At 45.0% G+C, this 27633-nt stretch overlaps 1 protein-coding gene across 11 annotated transcripts in view; it reads right to left on the bottom strand.

Annotated features, from left to right (window-relative positions):
- Positions 1 to 27633, bottom strand: part of DOCK9 (dedicator of cytokinesis 9) — a 345565-nt gene that overhangs the window by 98637 nt on the left and 219295 nt on the right. For all 11 annotated transcript variants that reach the window (XM_073569540.1, XM_073569534.1, XM_073569535.1 and 8 more), the window contains exons 22-33: positions 27608 to 27633; positions 27224 to 27313; positions 26328 to 26443; positions 25703 to 25772; positions 24548 to 24673; positions 23067 to 23138; positions 12971 to 13117; positions 12743 to 12826; positions 12446 to 12557; positions 10896 to 11074; positions 275 to 385; positions 55 to 178 (exon numbers count right to left, since the gene is read on the bottom strand). The exon at positions 27608 to 27633 is cut by the window's right edge. In XM_073569540.1, the coding sequence (XP_073425641.1) occupies positions 55 to 178; positions 275 to 385; positions 10896 to 11074; positions 12446 to 12557; positions 12743 to 12826; positions 12971 to 13117; positions 23067 to 23138; positions 24548 to 24673; positions 25703 to 25772; positions 26328 to 26443; positions 27224 to 27313; positions 27608 to 27633 (1257 nt within the window). The remainder of the gene's footprint in view (positions 1 to 54; positions 179 to 274; positions 386 to 10895; positions 11075 to 12445; positions 12558 to 12742; positions 12827 to 12970; positions 13118 to 23066; positions 23139 to 24547; positions 24674 to 25702; positions 25773 to 26327; positions 26444 to 27223; positions 27314 to 27607) is intronic.

The following is a 27633-nucleotide window of genomic DNA, read 5'->3' as shown; positions in this document are numbered from 1 at the left end:
GTGAGGAAGGGGATGTCCACCAAAAGCTACCACAAACGGGCTATGTGAACTCACCTGTGCCGGAGATAACACCAAAAAGATCCTTATGGAGGTTGTTATCCAATGTGTTGCCTGGTTTCTGTGGCGTTACCAGGGCATTTCCAGCAGCTGCATTAAGTAACACGTCATCTTTTGCATTCTTTAAGGAAGAAAAATACAAGTGACATCTCATGATATAAATGGTTACAGGAATATCTGCCCTTAGATATGGATCTGGACTGGATTTAGCACTTACACTCTGGGGTACGGGGAAGGGAGAGGTTTCTTTCACATTAATCCGCTGCACATTTTCAATTAGGAGCCCAAACAGCGGCAGGTAGAGCGTGGCTATCCTCGCCTGCTGGCTCTGGAATGGAAACAAGATGCATGCTATGCTTTCTAAAAGTCCTTGCCAAGAAATAATTTACGGTACTTGTGCATGTGTCCTTTATTTATTGCATTGCTTCTGGATTCATGGCTGAAGCTAATTCATGTAAGACATCCCTTTAGGGTGAAAAATGTAAACCTAAACATATGGCTACAATGGGTCCTCTCGCTTAAAAAGCTCTGAATCTAAACAATTCTCCTATTCTTTGCAAAGAAATATGTGTGGGAGGATTGTAAAACGCTCCGCACTTGTTAACATTCTACAATGTGGAAAAGTGTTTACTCAGCCATCTGCACATTCTGAAAGATCCACCCATAAAAATGTACACAAAACTCGAAATATGATCTGATCCCTCAACCCCTAATCCTTATAAGATTACTGAGAAAAAGTGAAAGGCGCAAAGAATTTCTTAGAATGTGAAGGCTAAGAGTACTGACAATTTTGCTGTTGTAATTTACAGTAAGGCTGTGTGCCCACATAGCGATTTTTAAGCGTTTCCGCGGCGTGTTTTAACACGCGATTCTGCCGCGGAAACGCTTAAAATAAGCGTCCATGCATTTGTAATAGAAAACGCACATGTTGTGCCGATGGTGCATTTTTTACCGCTGCGGAATCGCTTAGCGGTAAAAAACGCAGCATGTTCATTAATTTTGCGGAATCGCCCGCGATTCCGCATACCATCAATTATATGAGCAAAACCACATGGGAAAACGAATGCAAAAACGCTTGACAATCGCATCAAAAACGCGTGTCAAAAAGCGCATGCATTTCCCTGGCAAGGGCATGCGTTTCCGCTCAGGAAAAAAATCGCTTGAAAATCGCTACGTGGGCACATAGCCTAAATGTCATTACACAAGGTCTAGATTCACCATTTGAACACCATATACATATACCCATATACATAGGAGGACCAACATGTGTTTCATAAAACTTATGAATTACCAATGTCCTGTAAACAGAGGATGTGCTGCCGACAATATGCAATCAATATGAAAACTGTAAGGGGAGCAAATTGTTATAAAAAAACACGGATAGTAGATCGGCACACATTATGGGAAGAAATATGCCAATGCAAACCCTGCTCAAAGGGAATGCATCTTCAGAAAATGAACTGTCTAGGAAACCATTGGAATCCGCTGCCACTTGGAGGTTGACATTAAAGGGAATCTGTCACCCCTTTTTTGAGATATCATATAATGATATCATTCAATTGTGTGTCACATAAGGATTCTCTTAGTACTTTTGCTTCCCCCTGACCCCGCACCTTTCATGCATAAATACCTTTTTTATATCGGTTCAGATGTATGTAAACTGCTGCTGTCCGGTCCGCTGGGCGGGGCTTATTCACCTGCTCCCCCCCTCCCTGTCTTGCTCTACGCATTTCTTTTTGTGTAGAGCAAGACAGGGAGGGGGGGAGCAGTTGAATAAGCCCCGCCCACTGGACCGGACCATGGCAGTATACATACATCTGAACCAATATAAAAAAAGGTATTTATGCATGAAAGGTGCGGGGTCAGGGGGAAGCAAAAGTACTAAGAGAATCCTTATGTGACACACAATTGAATGATATCATTATATGATATCTCAAAAAAGGGGTGACAGATTCCCTTTAAGAATACATCTTAAGAAAAATGTTGTCTCCTCCCCAACAGACTACACCAGTCCTGCTGACACCCAGCTGTTCAGTTTAGCTTAGTATAACGTAGGAGGTACTCAGGACTGTCAGTTTTATGCCTGTTTTTGCATATGTTTTTTTCCTGTAGAGACTGACCTCTCTCTCTACTCTTATTTAGGCTGGGTAACAGAGCGGTGTGAGATAATCCGTTTCACCCCTCTAAAACAGCATGTGGTGGTCAGTCTGCATCCTCTCTAGCCTGGATGGCATGACAACTGTACTTTTTTTAATCAGATAGTTTTTATTAAAAGTTTTGGAAATGACAGGCATGTACAACTTACAACATGTTGTCAAACATTCCCTTCCCCCATAACACCCCCCTCCCTTTGTCCGATGGCATGGACTGGTACATAGCGAATAAACCCAATTCTATCACACAACCATATCATATGAGAAATGGCGAGTAACAACCGACAGGAGACCACCTCCAGGGCCCACCCACTAATCCAGAAGATTCGAGGCAGCCAGGCTGGGAATCTTCAACCATCCCTCCCATATTTTCCCAAAAATATGCGGCACACCCCTCCTAAGGTACACAGACTTTTCCCTATATAATATTTGGTTCAACCTATTAATATATTCTTTTCTTGAGGGGATTTTGGCAGAAATCCAGTGATAAGCTATCAGCTTTCGGGCCACAAATAGCATTCTGGCCACAGCAATTTTAAGGTATTGATCCCCTCCCACCTCATCAACATAACCCAGAACACAAATCATGGGGTCCCTGGGAATATCCTGTCCCGTGACCAAGTGTATAAGGCCAAGGACCACGATCCAAAATATCTGCAGGCAAGAGCATGTCCACATCATATGTAAAATGTCCGCATTATCTGTCGTGCACTTGGGGCACCTTGAATCCGACCGCAACCCTCTATTGAACAACCATTCGGGAGACCTGTATGTCCTATAGAGGACATATAGCTGAGACAGGCGGCCAGGCTCACTAAGAGATAATCTGGGAATCATCTGTAGAATCGAGTCCCACTGCTCCGCTGATATCGTACCCAGCTGTTGTTCCCACTTTATCAGTGCGCTAATAGGATGCCTTGACAGGACCTGTCCAAGTAAGCCACCATACACCATTGAAATCAGTCCTCTGGTGGACCCCTGCATACCAAGCCTATGGATAAGGACGTCGTGGTGTATGGTTAGGTCAACTTTTTTGCTCTGCACCATATACGCGTGACGCAGCTGCAAATATTGATAAAACATAGAGCGTTGGAGGGGAAATTCCCGTCCCAATTGCTCGAAAGTTTTAAAAACCCCTCCCTCCACCAGCTGCGACACCCACCATATGCCAATCCGCCTCCAGTGAGAAAAGCCTCTGAACGTTTTCATACATGGCAAATGCTGATTGTCCCATATGGGGGAGTACTTTGTAAGACCGCGTATTCCTCTCAGCTGCCTCAGCTTATCCCATACTCTAATCATTAGAAGCACCGTAGGAAACCTGAATGCAAGGGATCGAAATCTACCCGACTCCAGACTCGACACCAGTGATCCCCGTCCCACTAGAAACTGAAGGATCTTCTGACCTCCCACCAAATCCGCCAACTCGCCCTCCATCCCTCCTGCTACATGCTGGCACTGGGAAGACAAAAAATAAAGCCATGGGTTGGGCAACGCAAGTCCCCCCTCATCCTTAGGTTTTTGCAAGTGTTCAAGTTTAATTCTCGCACCTTGTTTCAGCCAAACGAGCTCTCTAAAAATCATATTAATTTTATGAAACCTGTTCTGGGGAAGCCAGACAGGGGAATTATGAAGGACATATAAGAGTTGCGGCATAACTACCATCTTCAACAGATTCACTCTTCCCACTACAGAGAGGTGTAACTTTGCCCAGGCCTTAACCTTCTGTTTGATCCTGTCCAACAACGGGACAAGATTTAGACTCTCATAGTCTGTCAGCTTATTGGATATTTTTATGCCCAAATATTGAAGGGACGTTGCAACCGGCACACCTACCACACTGCAGGAGCTTGAGTCCAATGGGAGGAGCGCAGACTTCTCCCAGTTAATAACCAGACCCGAGACCTTCCCAAATACCCCAAGAAGTGTCATCGTGTTTTGTAATGATCTGTCCGCGTCCGCTAAAAATAACAACAGGTCATCCGCATATAGTGCTACCTTCTCCTCATGCTCCCCATACCGGAATCCTTCTATGCCAGTATCCAATCTTATCCTGGAAGCCAATGGCTCCACCGCGAGAGCAAACAGCAGCCGGGATAAAGGACATCCCTGCCTTGTTCCTCTATGAAGCGAAAAAGGATTAGACAACTGACCATTAGCCCTCAGCCGAGCGCTCGGCTCCGAGTACAAGAGTTTGACCCAGCCAATAAAGCCCGGGCCAAAGCCCATACAGTGAAGCGTCGCCCATAGACAGTCCCACTCCACACTATCAAATGCCTTAGCGGCGTCTAGGGACAGAACCACCCTCTTCCCGGCATTATCAGCCCTCACCTGCATATTCAGGTAATCTCCTAATATTCATAGCCGTCGATTTGTTGGGCATAAACCCCGTCTGATCGTGGTGTATTAACACAGCTACTACCTTTGAGAGTCGAATGGCCAGGACCTTCGCTAAAAGTTTAATGTCTAGCGTCAACAGGGAGATGGGCCTATACGACGCAGGCAGAGTTGGGTCCTTATCCTTTTTCAACAGCACGGCGATGACAGCTTCTCGCATAGACGGTGGGAGAACACCCCGTTCCAGACTATCATTAAACACCGTCAATAGAGCAGGGAGCAATACCGTTCTATACCGTTTGTACACCTCAGCTGGCAACCCATCTACCCCAGGTGCCTTACCATTGGACATGGTTCCCAGAGCCTCCTCCAACTCGCCAAGACTTAGAGGTCTATCTAGAGAGCGTCTGTCCTCAGGAGTCAACCTTGGGAGATTGGCAGCCTCCAAAAAGGAAACAACATCCTCTGTCGGGGCTCTAGCATGTGAGGAATACAAGTCAGCATAAAAAAATCTCTAGAATTTTTAAGATCCCCGGTGCGTCAGTGAGCAGTCGCCCATTCACATCCTGAAGACCCGCTATAGCCGCAGACCCTCTCTGTGCCGATGTCTCGACAGAAAGCAAATGCCCCACACTTTCCGCACTCTCAAAATATTGAGTAGATTGAAACAGCCGTTTTTGCGCCGCCGCCTCTAATGTCTGTTTGGTCACCTTTGACTGCGCTTCCCTCAATCGCTTCCGAGTGGCAGGTGTGCTCTGTGTTGCAAGGGCCCTTTCCGCATCCTCCAGTTCCCTAAATACAAGTTGTGATTTTGCCCTGGAGGCGGTCTTTATTTTAGAAATCTCTCGTATGTACATTCCCCATAAGTACGCCTTTAAGGCCTCCCAGACGATCCCACTAGAAGCCGAGCCTCTATTAAGATTAAGATATTTCTGCAACTCAGGGATAAAGCCGTCATTCTTATCGATTAGCTGCAGCCAAAACGGGTTAAGGCGCCAGAGAGGTCTATCATTCCTCCCGTTCCCGCCCCACCCAAGCATGACTGAAACAGGCGAATGATCAGATACCGTTCGCGCCAAATATTTAACCTCTAAAGTTTTACCCAGCATAAGATCATCACCCAGGGCCAGATCGATGCGAGACAGGGAGGAGTGAGTAGAGGAGAAGCACGAGAATTGACGGACGCCAGGGTTACGGCATCTCCACAAGTCGGTCAAAGCTATCTCCCGCACAAGAACCCCAAATGGCGTAAGATTACCTCCCAGCCTCAGAGGTTCATGGCTACCCCTGTCCCAATGTGAATCCAGAATATTATTAAAATCTCCCACCACCAAATGCGGAACCCCCGGAAAATCTCTCAGAATGGCCAGAACTTTATAGATAACTCTACTGCTATAAGGCGGAGGTATATATATAGATGTCAACACCAGTGGGGTGGAAAAGATTGTACAAGATAAAAGGACGAATTGCCCCTCTGTGTCCACCACCACCCGGTGGCACTTAAATTGAGTCCTGGAGTGAATCAATATACTAACCCCCCTAGAGTATTGGGAATGAGTAGAGTGAAAGCCCGCCTGTACCCATCTCTTATCCAGAATTTCCAGCGTCTCCTGTGTGAGATGCGTCTCCTGCAAACAAACAACCGCCGGTTTCTGGTCCGCTATGAAGGAGAATATGGCCTGTCGTTTTACTGGCGACTTCAACCCCCTGATATTCCAACTAAGTATCTTAAAATCAGCCATTATCGTACCATAGCATATTGCCTACCATCTCCCCCCCCGGCCGTACCATAGCCAATATTGAAATGTACAAGTATGCCAAAGGACATTTTGAACCCAATCCCTCCCCCCTCCCCCCAAAAAACACCCTCCAACAATTCCTTGGGCTGAACCAAGGGTGCAACAAGTAAGGGTACTGTCGAACCCTTCCACCCCATTCAGCAGGCGCTTCAATTCCTGTTCACTACCCGCATTTGACAGGATATAACCCCACAGCACTTTGCATTTTCCCTTATCCGTATTCAGACTAAGGCCCCATAAGGACCACAAATTATTAAAAAAACAGCATATAACAGAGTAATAAAAGAATAAATAGAAATATAACTTCTTAGGCAGTCCATTGCATCAGGACCGCAGTCTCCAACCGCATGACTCCATAACAACTAAGCAGGTCAAGAAACCATCAGCCACATTCCTGCTCCTTCCTCTCCTTCCTCAATTGTCGCTCGTTAAGGTCCAACCAGTCCACAGCTTCCCTGGGGTCCAGAAAAAAGTGGCTTTTAGTCCAGGCCTCAACACGCAATTTAGCCGGGAAAAACATGGAGTACTTGACGCCACAGGCTCTCAGACGCTTCTTGATGTCTATGAACTTCGCTCTCATCTTCTGAACTTCCGGCGAAAAGTCCGGGTAAAAGGAGACTCTGGATCCCTCCATTGTAAGGTCAGGGTGTTCTCTCGAGTATCTAAGGATAACGTCTCTGTCCCTGTAATGAAGGATTTTAGCCAGCACAGGTCTTGGTGGATGACCAGGGAGGGGGGGCCGAGTCGGGACTCTGTGTGCTCTTTCCACTGCATACAGGTGTGTTAGATTGTCCACACCTACTGTTTCTTTAAGCCATGTTTCAATGAAGGCAGTAGGATTCTTTCCCTCACAGCGCTCTGGCATGCCCACAATACGAACATTATTCCGTCTGGATCTATTTTCAAGGTCATCAGTTTTAGCCCAGACAGCTGCCATATCCTTCTTGAGCTCTGTACAGTGCTGTCCTGAGTCAGAGGCCGAATTCTCCACAGCACCCATACGCTTTTCCAGCTGGCTTGTTCTGTCTCTAACACTGTGCAGGTCATGTCGCACAGTCTGCATGGACTCCTGCAGAAAGCCCAGTTGCGTCAGGACATGTGAGATCGCAGTCCCACAGTGCACCACTGCCAGCATTACATCTTTATTGGTGGGCTCGTCTGGAACTTGTAATTGCAAGGCTGTGAGGTGCTGTTTATTTCTTTCCACCAGATCACTCCAGCTAGGCTCAGCTCCCTTCCCCCCTTGCACTCTAGCATGGGCAGCCTCCTCCTCCTCCCCCATTCCGGGGCTCATGTCCTCTGCCACAATCTCCTGGTCCATATCAGAGTCCTGGAGAGACTCCTGTTCTGCCTCAGCCGTGCGGGCAAAGCGCTGCAGCCTGGCCGCCATTGCCCTGTTCCTAGCCGCGCTGTCTTCTGCGGCCTCCTCTAAGGCGCGCGCTGTGGCGGCGGCGCCATCTTGGCTCCCCGCTCCGGCCTCTCCTGCCACCCTTCTCTGAGCTCTTTTCCCCATATCCTGGGGTGAAGCAGCGATCTCCGGTGCCCCGCGGTGTCTACCGACTCCGGTGCAGCCTCCAGGGGTTATAATAACCGTGCTGTGGGGACGAAACGGCTGAATGAAGCAGGTATATGCGGGAGCTCAGCGGGCACACGTCCTCCTCACATGCCGCTCAGGCCACGCACCTCATGACAACTGTACTTTAACACACTCGGTGACCAGGTACCGGGGTGGATTACCCTTGGCGTTTTGACTCATTCCTACCTGACTAGAGAGCGTTGCACGTTACATGGAACAGAAGATGGATACGGGATTCACGGAATTACAAGATCAAGCCTCCCCAGGACAGTTAAATGAGTCTCTTTCTTTGGTTCTCTTGGGCTTGTGGCGTTCTCATCCCTCAGCAATCTAGAGGCGGGTCCAGTTTATTACCTTGCCATTTCCTTTTCTGATGGCTGGTATTCCTTGCTGGCTCTTGCAGATTGTGAACTTATCCACTTTTGGCCTCCCTGGTGCGGTCAGTGGCACTCTTGGCTCTTCGGCAGGGCTGAGACACTTAATTTGGTCCCCTGCTTCAGATGAAGACTAGACATGGTACCTCTCTCACTGGCCAATCTACCTCACCCTGGTTTACTCCCTCCATCTGAGTAGGCTCCGACCCTTCCTCTTCCTAGCTCTCATTGTTAGGTCATATCACATGACTGAGCCAAATGTTACTCGGACCTCTTCTCAGTATATTTCAGGTGAGCAAGACTGTCCTGCTGGATGCATCATCCAAGTGAAGAAATTTGTACTGACAACTCTCCTGAGTGAGCAAGAACACCACATTGAGACCATGGGGATGCTTGTTCTGTTTCCCTCAGCTAGCTGGCACGACCAAGCGAAACTCCACGAAGGGTATATCACACTAGCAGACCAGACACTTTAATAAGCGAGTCAGAACAAAGGCATAAGACTTCCCAGCTGTAGGTAGCATGTAACATATCCTGATGGAAGTATGGCCACCTCCTAGGACAATTGCCTCTTTCTTGTAGAGTTAGTCAAGCTAACCGAGATTCTCCATACGGAATGTCACACAGGCAATCCAGAGGGTACTCTGACCATTTTTCTGAGCACCTAAGCATAACAAGTGAGGCATTTCATAGGGCTGATCATGAACGCAATCCAATAGGCACAATGACCATTGTCAAACCATCTATCAGATAATGTGTTGTAGGTCATTTTGTACACAAGTACCAGAGGGTACTCTGGTCCTATCCTAGATGATTCAATCCAGCTAACTGAATCCCCACAGTAGGGTGAATTTTACAGGTGAACTAGACAGGTCTCTGACCACTCCTTGACTGAGCAAGGCCTACCAACACAGACCTCTCCATTTGGCAAAGCAACAAGAATTGTGTGCATTTCTCTATCTAGCAGCTGGAATCTTTTCTTCTGTAAGTGACTTCTTTGCTTAGAGTATCCCTCAAGCAGTCCAGGTAGCTTTACTCTAGCTTTTTGTGATGGAGGAAGATAGCTCCCTTTTGGTTTGTGATTTAAACCTTTAGCAGGGATCTTTCAACACGAAGCAGTGGTGACTGCTTCACTCAGCTACTCTTTTTTTTACCTTGCAGTGATAGATGCTGGCGGTCCACACTGTTTTAGGCTTCTACAGCTAGTAAGAGTCCTTTGTTCATAATATCTTTGACCATAAGTTAGATACACCAGGATTGATGTTCCCAAAAAACCTTGTGTTGGTTCACCTCGGATTCTCTTGACTATCTGAACTTCTAGCTAGTCTGCTTTATTATTCAGGAAGTCCTCCGATTCTCTGCTCTTTTGAATGCATAGTCCCTGGGATGGGTGCCACTTTAGAAGCATTGAGTGTTTGATGAAGCCCTACCTTTGATGACACAAGTGTTGGTAGGGGTAGTAGGGTCAGAAGTGACATCACCTATTGTGAATGGTAACTCCTATGTTATCAGCTGTATATGGAGGTATTGCATGTCATTGTAACCCTGCCTCTGATAAGAAAACTGCTCTAAACACTTCCTAAAATGATTGAAAATCATAGTCTAAAATAGACCCAATGGTTAGTGTGAAAATTGTAATATTTCTATTTTTTTATCTTAATAAAGATTTAAAAACAAATAAAAAAAAATACACATAACTGAAAAAACATGATTTAAATAGGTAATTTTCTGACAATATATTCACTTTAGTTCAGTGGTGGCCAAATATTAGCTAATTAAATATTATGGATGTTCACTATCTGTCATCTCTGGAAGACTGTTGATGCATTTTACAGAAACCCTTTAAAGCGAACCTGTCAGTTGTTTTGGCCGCTACCTTTCAGGGCTTATCTACAGCATTCTATAATGCTGTAGATAAGCCCCTGGTCCGGCCTGAAAGATAAGAAAAATAAGTTTTATTATACTTACCCGGTGGGGGGGGGGGGTTCCGATGGGTGTCGCAGGTCCGAGCCCGGCGCCCCCCATCTTCTTGTGATGCTGTCCTCCTGCTTGCTTCATGCCTCTCGCTCCTGCGCAGGTGTTCTTCTCTGCCCTGTTGAGGGCAGAGCAAAGTACTGCAGTGTGCAGGTGCCAGGAAAGGTCACAGAGACCCAGCACCTGCGCACTGCAGTACTTTAATCTGCCCTCAACAGGACAGAGATGAAAGGCGGAGGCTGGCATCGCAAGAAGTTGGGAGGGCGCCGGACCCGGACCTGCGACACCCATCGGACCGGACTGCTGCCCCGGGTGAGAATAAAAAAACTTATTTTTTCTTATCTTTCAGGTCGGACCAGGGGCTTATCTACAGCATTATAGAATGCTGTAGATGAGCCCTGACTGAAAGGCAGTGGCTGCATTTTTTAGTGGCCAAACCTGATGACACGATCCCTTTAAATCGCAAAAAGTATTGCAAGAATGTAGAAGGGTTTTTTTTATATATTTTTTTTTCTGAGTGCACTGCACTTCATTAGTTTTTCTATCATATACAATACTAATCATATGTAATCCATAGCTGGATCCCTTATATTGGTAAATGTCATCTTGCTCAGATTTCACATACTCTGGTAGAATATCGATCATCAAAAGAGTGCTTGATCATCAGGCTCTTCAGCACACTTATGGCAATTTGCCTGATTTCTCGGAACTCTTGCAGTGCGTTTCCCACCTCCCTAAGGAGGAGGCCCACCAAGAAATGGTTCTTGCAGAACTCGTCTGTCAATGTGTAGTCAAGCTGCAGATCTGTAGGAGGAACCAGGGATTAATTAAAAGCTAATAAATAAAGACATTATGTTCATGAATTTCACAGTGTAATATCTTGGTAACAAACCAGTCAGCAGTTTAATGATATGAGCCGAGCATATTAGTGACACTCATTAGTAGCACTGGGAACACGTTCAAAATACCGTCACATATAACAAGATAAATAGCTCATCATCTGTTAGCTACCCCGTTACAACAGATGACAAGACTGGCAATTAATTTGATTCCGGTTCTTTTTTTTTTATTGCTACAGATAAAGAAATAAAATAATGTAACAGCAAACTAAAATACTGAAGCTAGAGAACTGCAAAAACTGCCACACACTTCAAATCCTGCACCTACCTACAGAAGGGTCTAATGACTCCATTGTTGGCGAAAGAAACACTAATTGATGAAAATAAACAAAGTGGAAAATAAAAAAAATCGTACAATATAAACTCTACCTGCTAACACGATTCTCAACATATCATTTATCAATATGAGTCAACACAGAGATGTTTAATGTTGGTTGTAAGAGGTAGAACGGCTCCCACAATTACTTAGAAATGGGAAAAAAGTGGGGGAAAAAGGGTATGGAGATGGACTATGGCAAAGAATTTCAATTGGTAACTACAAAAAATGAAGACTTATGGACCAACACTAGATGCTGATCTAGATGACAATAGTATTTATAAGAAAATAGTAAAATCAGATTTGTTTTTCCCTAAATGTACTTACAGTAGAAAATGAAGCATTTTATCGATTTCTTCCCAACAGACAATGGACGAAGAATGGGACGCTCATCTGGGGTTCCTAGCAAATTTATAAGGTATGGTTGCCTCCCCAGGATAATGGCCTGGCATGAACGTTCGTGTACTCATTTTGCCCATTCAAGGAATAGAATAACTATTTTTTCATTTGTTATGGGGGTTTTGTGCTATTTTTTTGATATTTAAAAGTTGTTTTGTATGAATTTTTATTTATTTATGTATAGGCTTTTTATGTTTCCTCTATAAGTATTTTGGCAAAACAAGAACAAATATTGGAAGAATTGATTAGTTCAAACCTGCTGTCTGCTAAATAGAATATATGAAAACCCAGTGAACAATCCCCCCCCCAGCAAAAAAAAGGACATCTGTTTGTCCACACTTTTACCTGGTCCTGATTTAACCTTTTAATGGAGTCAAGGGCCATGTCTTGAAGCCGCCAGGTTGACCACTTCTGTTGTAAAGCAGTAGTAAAATGAGTGGGAGGCCTATAACTGGCCATATATACTCCATGCTAGTAGCAAACGCACTCCTTCCACAAGAAGAGGAAGCATTTTAGCAATCTCGGTTAGGCACATCATGAGAGAAGCACAGTTATAAATACCTTGATATCTTTGGATCCTACCCTTTCCAAATGGCATTGGCAAGTTTAAGGGAATGTAGTGTTCATGATTGCAGACAACTCGCAGAAACTCAAACTTGAATTCAAACAGCGTCTGGAGAAATCACACAAAGGAAGCACAATGATAGCGGGAAACAAGCCGATATAGAGGCGCTAAACCTCCTCACACGCAGACCAGCTTTCCTCCAGAATCAAGTGTATAAAACTGTTGCCCTTGAGGTCAACCAATAGACATTCAAAAGTACACCATGCCTAAAATACAGGAGAGACCAGGCTTACCTTTGGATCTCCCGGTGAAAAAAAACTCATATAGTTGTTAATTTGCTTGAAAGCAAAACCCCGGTCCATAAATGTGAAGCACCTCTGTAAAACAGAACAGATAATTAATTTCCATAATACATAATATCTTGTGTAAGGCGTTCATGATCATTTTTCAATGCCAGTAACATACCTATATAATGACTCAGTTTATATAACATTATACCTATAAAGATCGAACCTTCTTACCTTTATGAAGAATGCAAGGCTGTGATTAGCATTTCTGGAAGCCTCGGGATTGTCCTTGTATTTGTGTGTGATGTGTGGCATAAGCATGTTAACCAGGGTTTCTACCGCATGATGAAAAGAAGCAGTGAATCTTTGGTTCCTTAGTAACTGGAAAGACGAAAAATAAAGTATAGTAACAAGCCAGACTGGATTCGTGCTCCTTTCTTTAATACGTCTTCCAACTCCAAAAAATTTTGACTTAAACATAAAATGAGTTCTTTCCTTTTAGATGAGATTTGTTGAATTTGTTACAGAACTTCTAACTTCTCTGCTTTAGTAAATGATCATATTTATCAAGAAATATCAATCCTAGATCATGCTTTGTTAAATCTCAGCTATTTTTCCTGGCAACACATGAATATACTGTCAACTGGACATTACCATTCTGCTTTTAGCTTGGCTAAAACAATATTTAGTTTGTAATGATATTGTTCAATTGTCCAAAAAAAAAAAAATCTTTGTAATGATATTGTTCAATTGTCCAAAAAAAAAAAACAACTCTTTTTGGCAAGGGTAATGGTAACAGCCAAGTTTAAATGTATTAACTGATTTCCCAGAAGAATAACAGAGGAACAAGACAATGGAAAAGTTATGAAATGATGGAACAAAATGAGTACAAGTATTTATAGATATATCAAAAGACAGGTTGATTTTACCCTCTGGAGATCTGGGCAGATAGCTTGTGTAGCACGCAGTACTGTTACTGCACAAAAATGGCATAAAAACAGTAAATGCACCATCTTCAGCTGGGGTCAGATGTACCATAACTCCAATCTCAGCTGTTTAACCCAGTAGGCGCACTAGTAAATAAAGACTGTGGCATTTAAGCGGTTTTACACAGGGTGATGAATAACCTTGTAAAGCTGACATCACTCCTATAACATAATGGGGTGCTGAAGGGTCGCCATGACATAGACACCTTGACCAGCCTCACACCAATGTCTATTCATCACCGCAAGAGGAAAAAACCTACAAGTGTGTATAATATATATATATATATATATATATATATATATATATATATATATATATATATATATATATATATATATATATACACACATACATACATACATACATACATACATATACACACACACACGCGCATATACATACACACACACACAAACACTACTCAAAAAAGTTAGGGATATTTGGTTTATGGGCAAAATTTCAAGATGAAACTAAAATGCACTCTAACATATTCAGGTTAATTTAATGTGACCTTCTCTAAACTTTTGAATGCACGTGTCCAACTGTTCAACGATTCAATATTTTTTGCACAACTTGCTGTTCACTAATAAAGAGCTTAATGGCAAAATTCACAATAGGTGTTTGAGCCATGAATCAGTCAATAGATCTCAGGGTTCAATTAGAAATGGTATTAAACAGTCCTCCTCATCATGCTGTTCACATTTTGACATCATGAGACCAAGACGACACCTAACAATAGATCAACGGTACCTCGCCATTGCGAGGCTTCAAGCAGAATGTTCTCAGATCGAAGTGCCACTGAGCATAGAGTGTCACATAGTGTCATCAGCAGGTTGTAACAGAGATACAGAGAAACTAGAAGAGTCACAGAAAAGTTGAGAAGTAGACTTCCTTTGGCCACATCCCACACTGATGACCATTTTATTGTAGACATTGTCCTTCAAGACTAGATGATGAATGCCGCACAACTACATGCACATTTAAGAGAGGTGATAGGCACCCAAGGGTCACGTCAGACCATTCAAAACCATTTACATCAGTGTGATTTGCATGCTAGATGACCTGCAAGTGTACCTCACCACACCACCATGAGCCAGAGAGCATCTACAAGGGACCAATGGGCCTCTGTGCCATTCACTGATGAAAGTCGATTCACGTTGAGCAGATGCAAGAAGTGCGCTATGCATCAGCCACTGGTGTCACCAGACGAGCCTTTCGTGGTGGTGGTGGTGGTGTTACATTGTGGGTAGGTGTGTCTAGTTAATTCAGAACTGCCTTATACTTTGTGAATGGTACAGTAACAAGCCCCTACTAATTCAATAGCAGCATTAATCCAGTCATTTTGCCTCTGCATGAACCACACAGGATTAATTTCATCCTCATGGATAACAATGCTCCAGCTTATTGATGTTGAATCATTAGGAAAATGGAGTGGCCAGCACTTTCTCCAGACCTGAATCCCAAGGAAAACCTATGGTATTAGCAGAGTTGCGGTGCAGAGGTTCATAAATCTGTACCCCAAAACCTCAATTACTCGAAGAACGCCCTTGAAGAAGAGTGGGATGCCACGCCTCAGCAGACAATAACTCAACTTGTGAACAGCATGAGACGCTGTTGTCAAGCCGTAATTGATGCTCAAGGCCACATGACAAGTTATTGAGATATTTTATATTTGTGGGGGGCATATACACACCACAGTTGTTGGCTTTTGTTTCAGTAAATTATTTGAGATAAAGAAATCACCATTGCTTGCTTCTACTTAAATGCCATACTTTCTTGATAAAATATCACTGTAATTTGAATGTTCTGTCCAGCCATATAATTGCTGTCTAGAAAGTCATTTTTGTGAGTATTAATCCTTCATATATTTCATACTGTAAGGTAACGGCACCACCTGTTGGCCGGTTAATGCAGAGATTCTAGTTTAATTTGCAATGTATTGTGGGATTGTTCCTGTTACATCATAGTCTTGTTTATGACACTGTGAGGGGAACAGCAGCCTTTATTCCTCCACGTGTCTTAGGAGAAACTACACCATTCGTGTTCTTCATGCTTCTTAAACAGCCTGCTCTAAGCATAGTTGGTAAGCACTATCTAGGTGTTATAATCCTGTGTTTATAACGTTTGTTGTATTAAATAGGTAATCATCAGCTATGTATTACCTTATGATACCTATGTATTACCTCATGGTACCTATGTATTACCTCATGTTACTGTGTATTGCAGACTATCTGTATTTTTATGCTCTGTGCAGTTATATATTCTGAAATGCTCCTGTTATTGCATCCTATAGTTTCACCCTTTCCTGTCACATCTGCAATCAATAAAAGAAGGTCACAATTTTACAGCCTCTTTTCTTAAAGACCACAGGGGGTTTAGCTACATGTCCCATTGCTCACCCTGCTAACGTGTATGAGGACTGTATAGTGAACTTGTCACGCCTTCCATAAATTTCGCCCGAAAGCCAAATATCACCAACTTTTTGTGAGTAGCTTGTGTGCACATTATATATAAACACTGTGTGTGTTCGTGTGCAGGTATATACCTGTTTAAATGATCTGCAAAAGAAATTCTAGCTACAATGAAAATATCTATCTATAGATTTTCCTTGTAGCTGGATTTTTTTTTTTTTCAGGGGTAAAAATAAAACCACAACAGGATGGAACTCATTTATGGAAACGGAAATTTGCTTCCAGGGTTGTATTTTGTGGTGACACCAACCATCTAATTTTCACCTTAATTGTGGCACTCTGGATTTATATATATTTGCCACCCAGAGCCAAAAGGGATTACTCTGTGGTATGGAGAAAAGTGTTCAACTTTAAACGTTACAAAACGTACTGAAAAAACCACACAGCATGCTACATTATTTCATTAGTAAGACACTATCAGAAAATAAGCAAAATTATAACGTAAAACAACATGCATGAGCTGTAAGCAACCAAAACTCATTGTGCTGTGAGCTATGAAAGTGTTTTTCCACTGTATTAAGTGATTACATATATATATAACCATCACATGTCGGTCAAGTGATGTCCAACTGATGTCCAACTGTGAAATATCCCTTCAAGTGCGGCTGTAAATCTTTATTTTTGCAAAAAACAGGATTTTTGGGTTGCTTACCGTAAAATCTGTTTCTCGGAGCCTTCATTGGGGGACACAGAGACCATGGGTGTATGCTGCTGCCACTAGGAGGCTGACACTATGCACAAAAAAAGGTTAGCTCCTCCTCCGCAGTGTACACCCCACCGACCGGCAGGAAGTTCCTCAGTTAGTGAGAAAGCAGTAGGAGAAGTAACAGAATAGATTGAAAACAGAACAGACAACTCAAACCAACCAACATAATAACAAGAGTTGTAGAACAAGGGAGGGTGCTGTGTCCCCCAATGAAGGCTCCGAGAAACAGATTTTACGGTAAGCAACCCAAAAATCCTGTTTTCTGGTTCGCCTTATTGGGGGACACAGAGACCATGGGACGTCCCAAAGCAGTCCCTGGGGTGGGAAAAACAAACTTCCATCAGGCCAGCGGACTCACTACCGCAGCCTGCAGGATCCTTCTACCTAGGCTGGCATCTGCCGAAGCGTAGGTATGGACCTTGTAGAATTTTACAAATGTGTGAACCGATGACCAGGTTGCAGCTTCGTAAAGCTGCAGCGCGGAAGCTCTGTGACGTACCACCTAGGAGGCACCCACTGCCCGGGTAGAGTGCGCTCTAATTCCCGGAGGGACCACTCGTTGTTTGACCCGGTAGGCCTCCAAAATTGCCGATCTGATCCAGCGAGCAATAGTAGCTTTGGAGGCCGGGTGACCTTTCCGCGTCCCATCTGGAATGATGAAGAAAGAATCTGTCTTCCGCAAGAAGTCATCCTAGTTAGGTAGACATTCATCGCCCTGACCAAGTCCAGCTTGTTCAAGGACCGCTCCCGAGGGTGAGCTGGACCCGGACAAAAGGACGGGAGAACAATGTCCTCATTCAGGTGGAAAGTGGACACAATCTAAGGAAGGAAAGAGGGCGGAGGCCGCAGAACTACCTTGTCCTGGTAGAGTACCAAGAGAGCGGCAAGAGAGGGCCGCCAATTCCGACGCGCGCCGGATGGATGTGATGGCTGCCAGAAAGGCTACTTTCCACGAAAGGAGAGAAAGGGAAACATCCCAGAGAGGTTTAAAGGAAGGACCTTGTAGAACCTCGAGAAGCAGATTAAGATCCCATGGATCTACGGGCGCTCAGTACGGAGGAACCATGTGAGCCACACCTTGACGGAAGGTTTTAACCTGAGGACGGGAGCCAACGTCTTCCGAAATAAAATGGACGGCGCCGACACTTGACCTTTTAAAGAGCTGAGGGCAAGACCCGCATCCAGCCCCGCTTGAAGGAACGCCAGGACAGAAGGGAGCGAAAAAACACATGGGCGGAATGTAATTGATCTCGCACCAAGTGAAATAGTTCTTCCAAGAACGCCAATAAATCTTGGAAAACGATGGCTTCCTGGCTCGGATGATGGTATGAATAACTCGATCGGAAAATCCTGATCGTTGCAAAACCTCGGCCTCAACAGCCACGCCGTTAAATTGAGTGGCCGAGAATTGGGGTGGCAAAACGGACCTTGAGACAGCAGATCTGCTCAGTCTGGAAGCTTCCAGAGGGCGTCCGCGAGAAGGTTGGCGATGTCCGCGAACCAATCCCTACTGGGCCAATTCGGGACGAAGAGGAGGACTGAAATTCCTTCCGCCTTGATTTTCTTCAGCCGCCTGGGAAGAAGAGGCAGGGGAGGAAACCGGTAGGGGAGCTCGAACTGTGACCAAGGAATGGCCAGAGCGTCGGCGCCCACCACGAGAGGATCTCGAGCCCTGGATACAAACTGTGGAACTTTTCTGTTGAGGCGAGAAGCTAGCAGATCTACGTCCGGGGTTCCCCACGACGGCAAGTTGAAGAAATACTTCCGGATGTAGGGACCACTCTCCCGCCGCGAGATCCTCGCGGCTGAGAAATCGGCGGCCCAATTGTCCACGCCGGGAATGTGTACCGCGGATATTGCCGGGACTGAAGCCTCCGCCCAATGAAGAATCTTGGACATTTCTGCCAGGGCTGAGACACTCCGCGTCCCTCCCTGGCGTGTGACATATGCCACCACCATGGCATTGTCTGTCTGAATCCGGATAGGCAGTCCCCTGAGAAGTCTCTCCCAGTGAACGAGAGACAGATAAATCGCTTGTATCTCGAGGACGTTGAATGGCAGGGCTGACTCCTGAGTTGACCAACGACCCTGAACAGTGTGATTGCGGAACACTGCCCCCCCAGCCGAGGAGGGTGGCATCCGTTGTCACAATCTGCCAGTGAAAGGGGAGGAATGACCGTCCTAGGGAGATGAGAGGAGACGTCAGCCACCAATTGAGGGACTGCTTGACATGGTTTGAAAGACGAAATGGGCGATCCAGGGAAAGGACAGACCTGTTCCACCGGGATAGGATGGCGAGTTGGAGAGGTCTGGAGTGAAATTGGGCAAAGGGGACCGCCTCTGTTGCCGCCACCATCTTTCCCAGGACTTTGATGGTCGTCCGGAGAGATGGAAGTCTCATGAGCTGCCGCGATCGTACATCCCGTTGCAGGGAGCCAATTTTCTCTTGAGGGAGAAAAACCCTCGATCGACGAGTGTCGAACAATAGACCCAGAAACACAAGACGTTGTGTCGGGACAAGACAGGACTTCTTTTCGTTGATGAGCCACCCGAAATTGGTCAGGTAAGACTTTGGCGAGCTTGACGAAAGGATGGAGCTTTGATCAGAATGTCGTCGAGGTACGGAAAAAGAACGAGACCTCTGATTCTCCACCAGGCCATCAACGCCGCCATGATCTCTGTAAATGATCTGGGTGCGGTGGCAAGACCGAACGGCAGTGCACAAAATTGATAATGTTCCTGGCGAATCGCAGGAATTTCTGATGCCCGGAGAATATGGGAACATGTAGATAGGCATCTTGAATGTCTATTGAACACATGAACTCCTGCGTCTCCATGGAAGCGAATAACTGAAGAAACTCCATTCGGAAATGACGCAGTCGGGCTCTCCTGTTGAGTAATTTGAGGTCCAAGATGGGGCGAACTGTCCCGCCTTTGTTCGGCACCACGAACAGGTTTGAAGAAAACCCTGTGAAACGTTCTGATTCGGGAACGGGCACAATCACCCCGGAACTGAGGAGAGAGGGGATGGATGCAAGAACCCCAGAACTAAGGCTGGATCTTTTGGAGGACGGGACTCGAAGAAGCGATCCCGTGGACGAGAAATGAACTCTATCTTGTACCCTGAAGATACAAGCTCCCTGACCCAAGCGTCCTCTACTGAGGCCAGCCAGGTATCCCTGAAGAAACGGAGTCGACCTCCCAATTGGGAGGGACCCTCGGGAGTTCGTTGACAGTCATGCTGACGTGGACCGTCCACATCTGGACCTGGAGGGTCTGCCCTGGGAGGAGTGAGTTCGCCAGGAGGGAGTGGGTCTGAAGGACACCGTCTTTCTATCCTGGCGTACCTGTGGTCTTTGTTGGTTAGAGAAGTTCTCTGCCGTATTGAAGCGGCGGTAAGCCCGAAAGGGCCGAAACTGACGCCTTGGCGGGGGTCTGCGAGGTTTGGACTGAGGGAGGAGAGAACTCGTGCCTCCAGTGGCGTCCTTAATAATCTGGTCCAGCTGGGACCCAAAGAGACGCGCTCCATGAAAAGGCAGATTGGTAAGAAACTTTTTAGAAGACAAGTCCGCCTGCCAAGCCTTGAGCAAAATTGAACGTCGGATTGCCACAATGTTGCTTGACGCCTGAACAGCGCGAGACGCGGCATCCAAGGAAGCAGAAAGCAGATAATCCCCTGCATGGGAAATCTGGTTGGCCAGATCGGTCAATTGCTCTGGTTGGGCCTTATCTAGGATGCCCTTACGGAGATCCTCTGCCCAAGTGGCTATGGCCTTTGCCACCCAAGATAAGGCAAAGACTGGACATAGCGCCGCTGCAGCCGCCGCGAATGCTGACTTTGCCAAGGATTCTATAATTCTATCATTAGAATCCTTTAGTGACGCTACACCTGAAAGCGGGAGAAACGTGTTATTAGAAAGTCTGGACACGGGTGCGTCCACCGACAGGGAAGCAGACCAGTTGTCAGAGAGCTCTTTAGCCAACGGATACAGCACGCCGAGACGCTTCCCTCTTTGAAATCGCCTGGACGGATTTTCTCTTTCCCTGGCAAGGATCTTGCCAAACTCAAAGTGGAAGGCGAATACCCTGGATAGTGTTTATGCCCGTCTGAACGAAACCTCCTGATCTGAGGATTTCGCAGGGGAGTCAGATATTTCGAAGGTGTGGTTAATCGCAGCAATGAGGTTCTGTACTGTAACCTTCATGTCCGCGTCCTGGTCAGAATCCAGCTCTAAAATCCCTTCAGAGGACATATCCGAGAACGCTACACCTGACTCGGGTGAGGAGGCACGGGAGGGCGACTGCTGGGAAGGACTAGGTGCCGATGAGAGACCAGGAGAGGATTCCAGCCGTGGATCCTGCCTTGGCCTTTCGCGGCATCTGCTAGCTGGCTCAGATGGAATGTCTTGCGACCTGCTGGACCCTGCAGAAGTGTCCAGGGGCAACTTATCAAGAACGGCCAACTAGGGACTGAGACACCCTGGTGAGGTCTGCCACAGATTTTGAAAGGGACGAGGCCCAGCCAGGAATGGGGGGTTCGATTTCACGTGGCGCAGTAGATGGCTCCTGGACGGCATCCTGCTGAACGGGATTGCTGCAGTCCCGGCAGAGGGGAATTTGCGATTGCAAGAGGAGCATGCGAAAAAAAAAACCTGCGGAAGTGCTGGAGGGTTGGGGGACAGCAAGGCAGGGTAGGGTGTCAGTCTGCAGTTGCAGAACTACTCACGGTCCGGTGTCCCCGAAAGATGGCATCTGCTGTAGTCTCCGGCTTTCAGGCTGCAAAGATGGCGGCAGCCTGATGTGAGGAATCAAAAAGCGCGGTCTCTGTGTAAGAAGAAAGGCGGAGCTAGCCGCCTGCACCAGAGGGAAGAACCGCCTCCTCCCCCTTCCCAGCCACAAGACTAGAGAGGCGGTGGGAGGGCTTAGGAACGGGCGGGAGCGCAGCCGGCCTATGATAATGAACGGGGGCGTGGCCGCGACGGGCGCGAAGGCCCAAACTGAAGCCGGGGACTAAATTTGAAACGGCGGCCGCCTGTCAGCACAGGGCGGCGCGGAAGAATTGCGACGCAGCCGCGTCCGCCCCTAAAGGAGACGCCGCCATAGCCCTGCTCCCAGACGCAACCCTCACAAGAGTACCGGCGGTGGGGTGAAGAAGGCCCGCACCGCCGCCGGGCCAAAAAGGGATGCGACGACCGTCGGACGGTGCGAGCAGTGCGAGAATCTGCGGCGCTACTTTGGCGCCGCTCCCGGGTCATCTTGTGGCTTTATGTTCCGGTGCTCCAATAAAGGTACCTTCTGTATCCCACGCTGTCTGCTCATCTTCTACATATTCGCGCCTCGTCCAACCGACAGGCTCTGGTGGGCGAGTGGGTGGGAGGCGGGGGGCAAGGACCATCCGTTTTCGCTGGCACGACACCTGTGCTCAGCCTGTGGTCCGCCCGGAGAACTAAGAGGATACGGGGTGGCAGTACATGCCGTACTCATAGCCTCTTTGTGGGAGTACAGTTGTGACTCTTCACACTGTATCCCTCCTGGAACCTGAAAAGGAACGACGCACATCGAGGTAGATATGGGTCTAATGAAAGACCCGTGTCCACCTCCTACTGACACTAAGCTAAACTGAGGAACTTCCTGCCGGTCGGTGGGGTGTACACTGCGGAGGAGGAGCTAACCTTTTTTTGTGCATAGTGTCAGCCTCCTAGTGGCAGCAGCATACACCCATGGTCTCTGTGTCCCCCAATAAGGCGAACGAGAAATACCACTGCAGTTTTTCATGCAGCATTCAAGCCAAATGGTTCCAGCAACAGAGAAGTACAAGTCCTTTCTTAGGACTTCCTATTTTTTTTAATACAATTCTGGCCTTAGCTCAAAAAGGATCAGGAACCACAGTGGTGTTTTTCTGAAAAATGCTAAGTGTGAAACCACCCAAAGGTCTCAGAGTCCTTCTTCTAATGAGCGTAACACAGCTTATTAACCTTAGTTTTATAACATGTACAGCAAATGCGCTGAAAACGGCACCATCCTTTCCATACAATGTGCATTGTATACAATCCAGATGTACTAAACCATAAGAAAAAATAACAGCAGAAATATGAAATATTCACAGATAATATATACATATATATATATACATACACACACACACCGTATAATGAGTAGTACATACTTTGACTTTTGAATTCTCAACAAGGTGCTGGGCCATTGACTTTATCAAAACTTCAAAGAAAAACCAAGAATACTGCAAATAAATAATACACAGAAAGATGTAAGCAGATTAAATGACATATGAATGCAACAGTAAAAAATATATATCCCAACAATGTTTGCAACATTTAGTAAAAAATATGCAACTTTCTTTTTAGAATCGATAAAACACAGTTTAAGTCTTAAGTTTACATACACTTAGGTGAAAGTCAATAAAACGCATTTGTTCCATCCACAGACACCAGGTCAATAAACTTTAGCAACTTGTTTCTCAGATCTACTTTGTATTAGGACAGAAGCAGTTTTTTCTACAAATGTTAAACTAGATAATTTCATCCATACATCACTTAATCAAAATTCTAGTGGGCAAGAGGCTTACAAACACCAAGATGCCTGTGACTTTACGTAGCTTGCAGACAAGTAGGTCACGGTTTAGAAGCTTCAGAAAGGTCAACCGGCATCGTTAAGAGTTCATTTGACGTGTACTCGTGACGGTATTTTAAGGACAATGTCATGGTTTGCTTGAGATCATCAAAAAATCAAAACAAATGAGCCAACACGTAAGAAAAAGAATTGTGGACCTCCAGGAATCTGTTACATGGAGGTAAAGGGATGAGGGCTTAGAAGCCAAAGAACCCCATCTGGCGAGTGAAGCATGGAGGTGGGAAATAGATACCATTAAGAGGAAGGAAAAATATGTGGTGATACTGAAGCAACATCTCAAGGCATCAGACAGGAATTTAAATTTAAAGCTTCCGTGGGTCTTCTAATTGGCCATAAGCATATTTCAAACGATGTAGCAAAATGCCTTAAGAACAAAGTAAAGGTGAAGGTAACATAGTGGCCAACACAAAGGTCAGACCTTTGACCAAAAAATTTAGGGGCAGCACTGTAAAAGCTTGTGTAAGCAAGGAGCCCTACAAACCTGACTGAATTACACCAGTTCTGTCAGGAGGAATGGGCAAAACTACCTGCAACCTGGCACCATGGACTGCACATGGACCCATTACAGTCAATTATGTCTCACATGGCCGCTTTCCAACATGGATCAATGGCTTGCATGGAAAAAAAAAAAATCACAGAATGCAATAATTTGGTCTGTTTTAGGGACCAGAATAATGCATGCAATGAAAGGCAGCTCTGGCACCTGTCTGCAATGCAGAAGAGTGCACAATTTACAGTCGGGACAAGCCAATATTCAATGTGGCGGTCTGAACCCAAACACAGAACCTGCTACCAAATACTAAGCATGTGTATGGAAACTTTTGAGCTTTGGAAATGTGATGAAAGAAACAAAGGCTAAAGTAAATAATTTTCTCTAGCATTACTATAGTAGTAATTCTAAGTGACCTAAGAGAGGGAATGTGTGCTAGGATTAAATGTCAGGAATTGTGAAAAACACTTTTAATGAACGCTGGGCATATGACATCTAACTAGATGTACCTTGAGAAGCTTGTTACACGTTAAGAAATCAGCGGAAGGCTTGAGGATCGCGGTCATGGACTTGGCCAGCTCTTCGTGTACAGTCTTGTATTCTGACGTGACATACGGTTCTGCCTTGTAGACATACTGGTACATACAGATTCAACAGTATTAGAAACTGGCCATACGTCAAGAGGAAAAACATGTTTAGCAAAAGCAGATGGCGATCTGTCACCCGTCTATGTGCTCACGCATCTACAGAGTGAGGGCCGTGCTACGTGGACACGTTCTGCAGCACAACTAATTGATTTCATGCGACAGCTGAAGTCTATGAGATTTTATGTAGCTGAACAGCTAAGTACAAGGGCTCACTTGTACTATAGTTTAGAAATCTATAGCATCAGCACTAACTGGGCCAGGATTGGAGCGATGAGGAATAAAGCACATTTCAGTACATTGTATGGGAGCACTACAGAGAGTTTCTAAGTCCCATCATGTGCGGGAACTTTTTTGTTTTAATCAAACTTTCCTCATCCTGAGATCACACACATCTAGTGAAGTATAAAACACCGTAATACTAGCATGGCATCTCCTTATAATCACAGCATGAGAATTCTGTGCTAACTATACTCCTCTTCCCCAGGTACAGCTTCCGTTCCCATCACTAATTCTAGTCTTACTTAACAGTCTGGAAATAGACTTGGGCCCAATTTCCCTTTACTATCATTTAACACTAAAAAAAGTAGTTTAGCACTTGTAATGTCCCAATGCTCGGTCAATGCACACAGGTTGGGGCATGATAAACCACATGGTTGGCTGAAAGACCTCATAAAAATTATGTGAAACTAAACATTATCTGACTGAAATATCCTGACCCTTTTTAACATTATTTATTGAATCAACCATCACTTTCGGAGGCTGCGGTCTATCATAGATGAACTACAACACACTATACTACACGACAAAGACTCCTGCAAAGCTGAAGAACTTTTCTTCATTGTAGACATAGCAGCCACCTCACAAAACACAGGCCGGGACATAAAATGATAATTTCCACTACAGGCCATATTTGTTCATAGTAATCAGCCATCCTTATAAATATTGTCCAATATGACAGACAACAAATGTTAACTGAAAAAGTCAAGTACAAACATACACCACCATTGCTCAACATACCTTAACGTATGACCTCAAGTAGCTCTCCAACCCCTCTTCATGGCACTGAGAAACAACGTGGATAATGACCCTAAAAAGAGAAGTCAGATTTTAGCCTTAGCTTCTATGTAGATGGTAAACGGTTTGTTTAATAAGTCCATTGTGCTTGAAAGTACAGATGTAGAAAGGAGAAGTGTACATGTACATATGTGTATGCACTGCAAATATTCACATCTAATGGTACAGCATAAATGTGGGACCGATCACTACTAAAGTGGGTGCAAATCATTTCACAGGACCTGGTCAATCGTCCACCGAAGAAATCTGTCCCCATTGGACAGGAGCTCTGAGAACCGCCTCTCACCTGATGGCATCAGCAGCTCTTCTTTTGATTAGCTGGCCTGATGCACATGTGGAATCAGGCCAGGCCGACTAATCAAAAGCAGAGCTGTGGATGACGTCTAGAGTATCTTTTATTAGAACTCTGTGCTTCACTGTTCCTCTGTAGTTCATCCGAGATATTTATGAATACATTGTCAAGCGGGCGTTACCATTTCCCTTGTCACATTACCATGTTCTCAGACATGCTGATACTCTCAGCACTGACAGTGTGAGCCTGTGTATTATACATTTCCCAAAGAGTTACCTTGTCACGTTGACAGCCACTTCCTCCTGGGTAGCCCTGGTTAGGACTCTGAACATTTGGTTAAGTATAGTGGGCAGAAAGGCAATCATGACATGCCCTTCCATTGCATGCAAGCTCTGAAACATAAATAAGTAATTGGTCAGTATGAAGTATCATGCGTAACACAACTTCTAGCATGTTGTACAACTAGAACTTTACTTGCCTTCACACTAACTAATCCACCACATGGTATACCTGGCACAAGAAAAGCAATTATCCACATACAAGTGACACATCACTGGAGTCAGGTCCTCCGCCTCTACATTATTATGCTCTCAAATCAGATTGCAAAAACCTGGTGACAGATTCATTTTAAATATAGGTCCACGTTCATCACGCGGCATGTGCTTCTACACTGAATAAGAGAGCATCGCATACAGCAAATGTTTCCGAATGATTGGCTCACATTTCATCCTTCATCTTCTGCCCCTAATTTGATTTCCAACTGTATGTTTAGCAATCTTTATGGCTGCCCAATGCTCCGTATAATTATATCCAATTCTACACCTAAATCTGTGTCTACTCAAGTTAAGCAACAATTAGCATTATCCAGGTCCAAGGGCCACATCAGCAGCTCATGACCGCTGGACCAAAGCCTCACATCCTCTTTGATTAGTCACTACAGAGCAAGAAAATGCTGGCTACACGTCGGCTATACTAAACCAGGGACTACTGGACCAAGGTCCTGCTAATCATTTTGCTCAACTTTAGGGTCTACCTTATTGCATCATAAAACGCATCGAAGTGATATATTAAGTGAAACATCGTTACTGGATAAGTACAGTAGGTTATCAATACTGTAAAAATAATATATAATTATATTCAGATGATGTTATTATATCATTATTTGGATTTACCTTTAAATACTTCACAAGCTCAATTCCTAATGCCTGGGCTCCGGACTCTGTTTTCTGACAATACTGAAAAAAGTTATGCAAGTGCTGATCCTAAATGAAAAAAAAAAATAAAAAAAATTACGTTTTATGCATGACTTCATTTTACCAGAGTAAATACTGCTCAGTTTGTATTTGTAGGACTACTCTACCTCCTAGCTGAAAGCTTTCTGAAAGGGGACAACCCCTTTATTTGTACATAATTATGTAAACATTTCCACATATATGCATGTCTAATTATGTGAAATCCATGTTTTACTACAGAAAAGCCAAACCTAAACACAAGATAACTAAACAATAATGCCTGACTGCAGAAATTAACAATAAAATTCATTAACATGTGGATACCTGTGCATAGACAGTGGACACCAGAT

The sequence above is a fragment of the Dendrobates tinctorius genome, unplaced genomic scaffold (genome assembly GCF_039654945.1).
Source record: "Dendrobates tinctorius isolate UK_male_01 unplaced genomic scaffold, ASM3965494v1 ptg000026l, whole genome shotgun sequence".
Taxonomy (NCBI): domain Eukaryota; kingdom Metazoa; phylum Chordata; class Amphibia; order Anura; family Dendrobatidae; genus Dendrobates; species Dendrobates tinctorius.
Note: the sequence above shows the minus strand (reverse complement) of the source record. Positions and strands in the feature narration are given on the sequence as shown.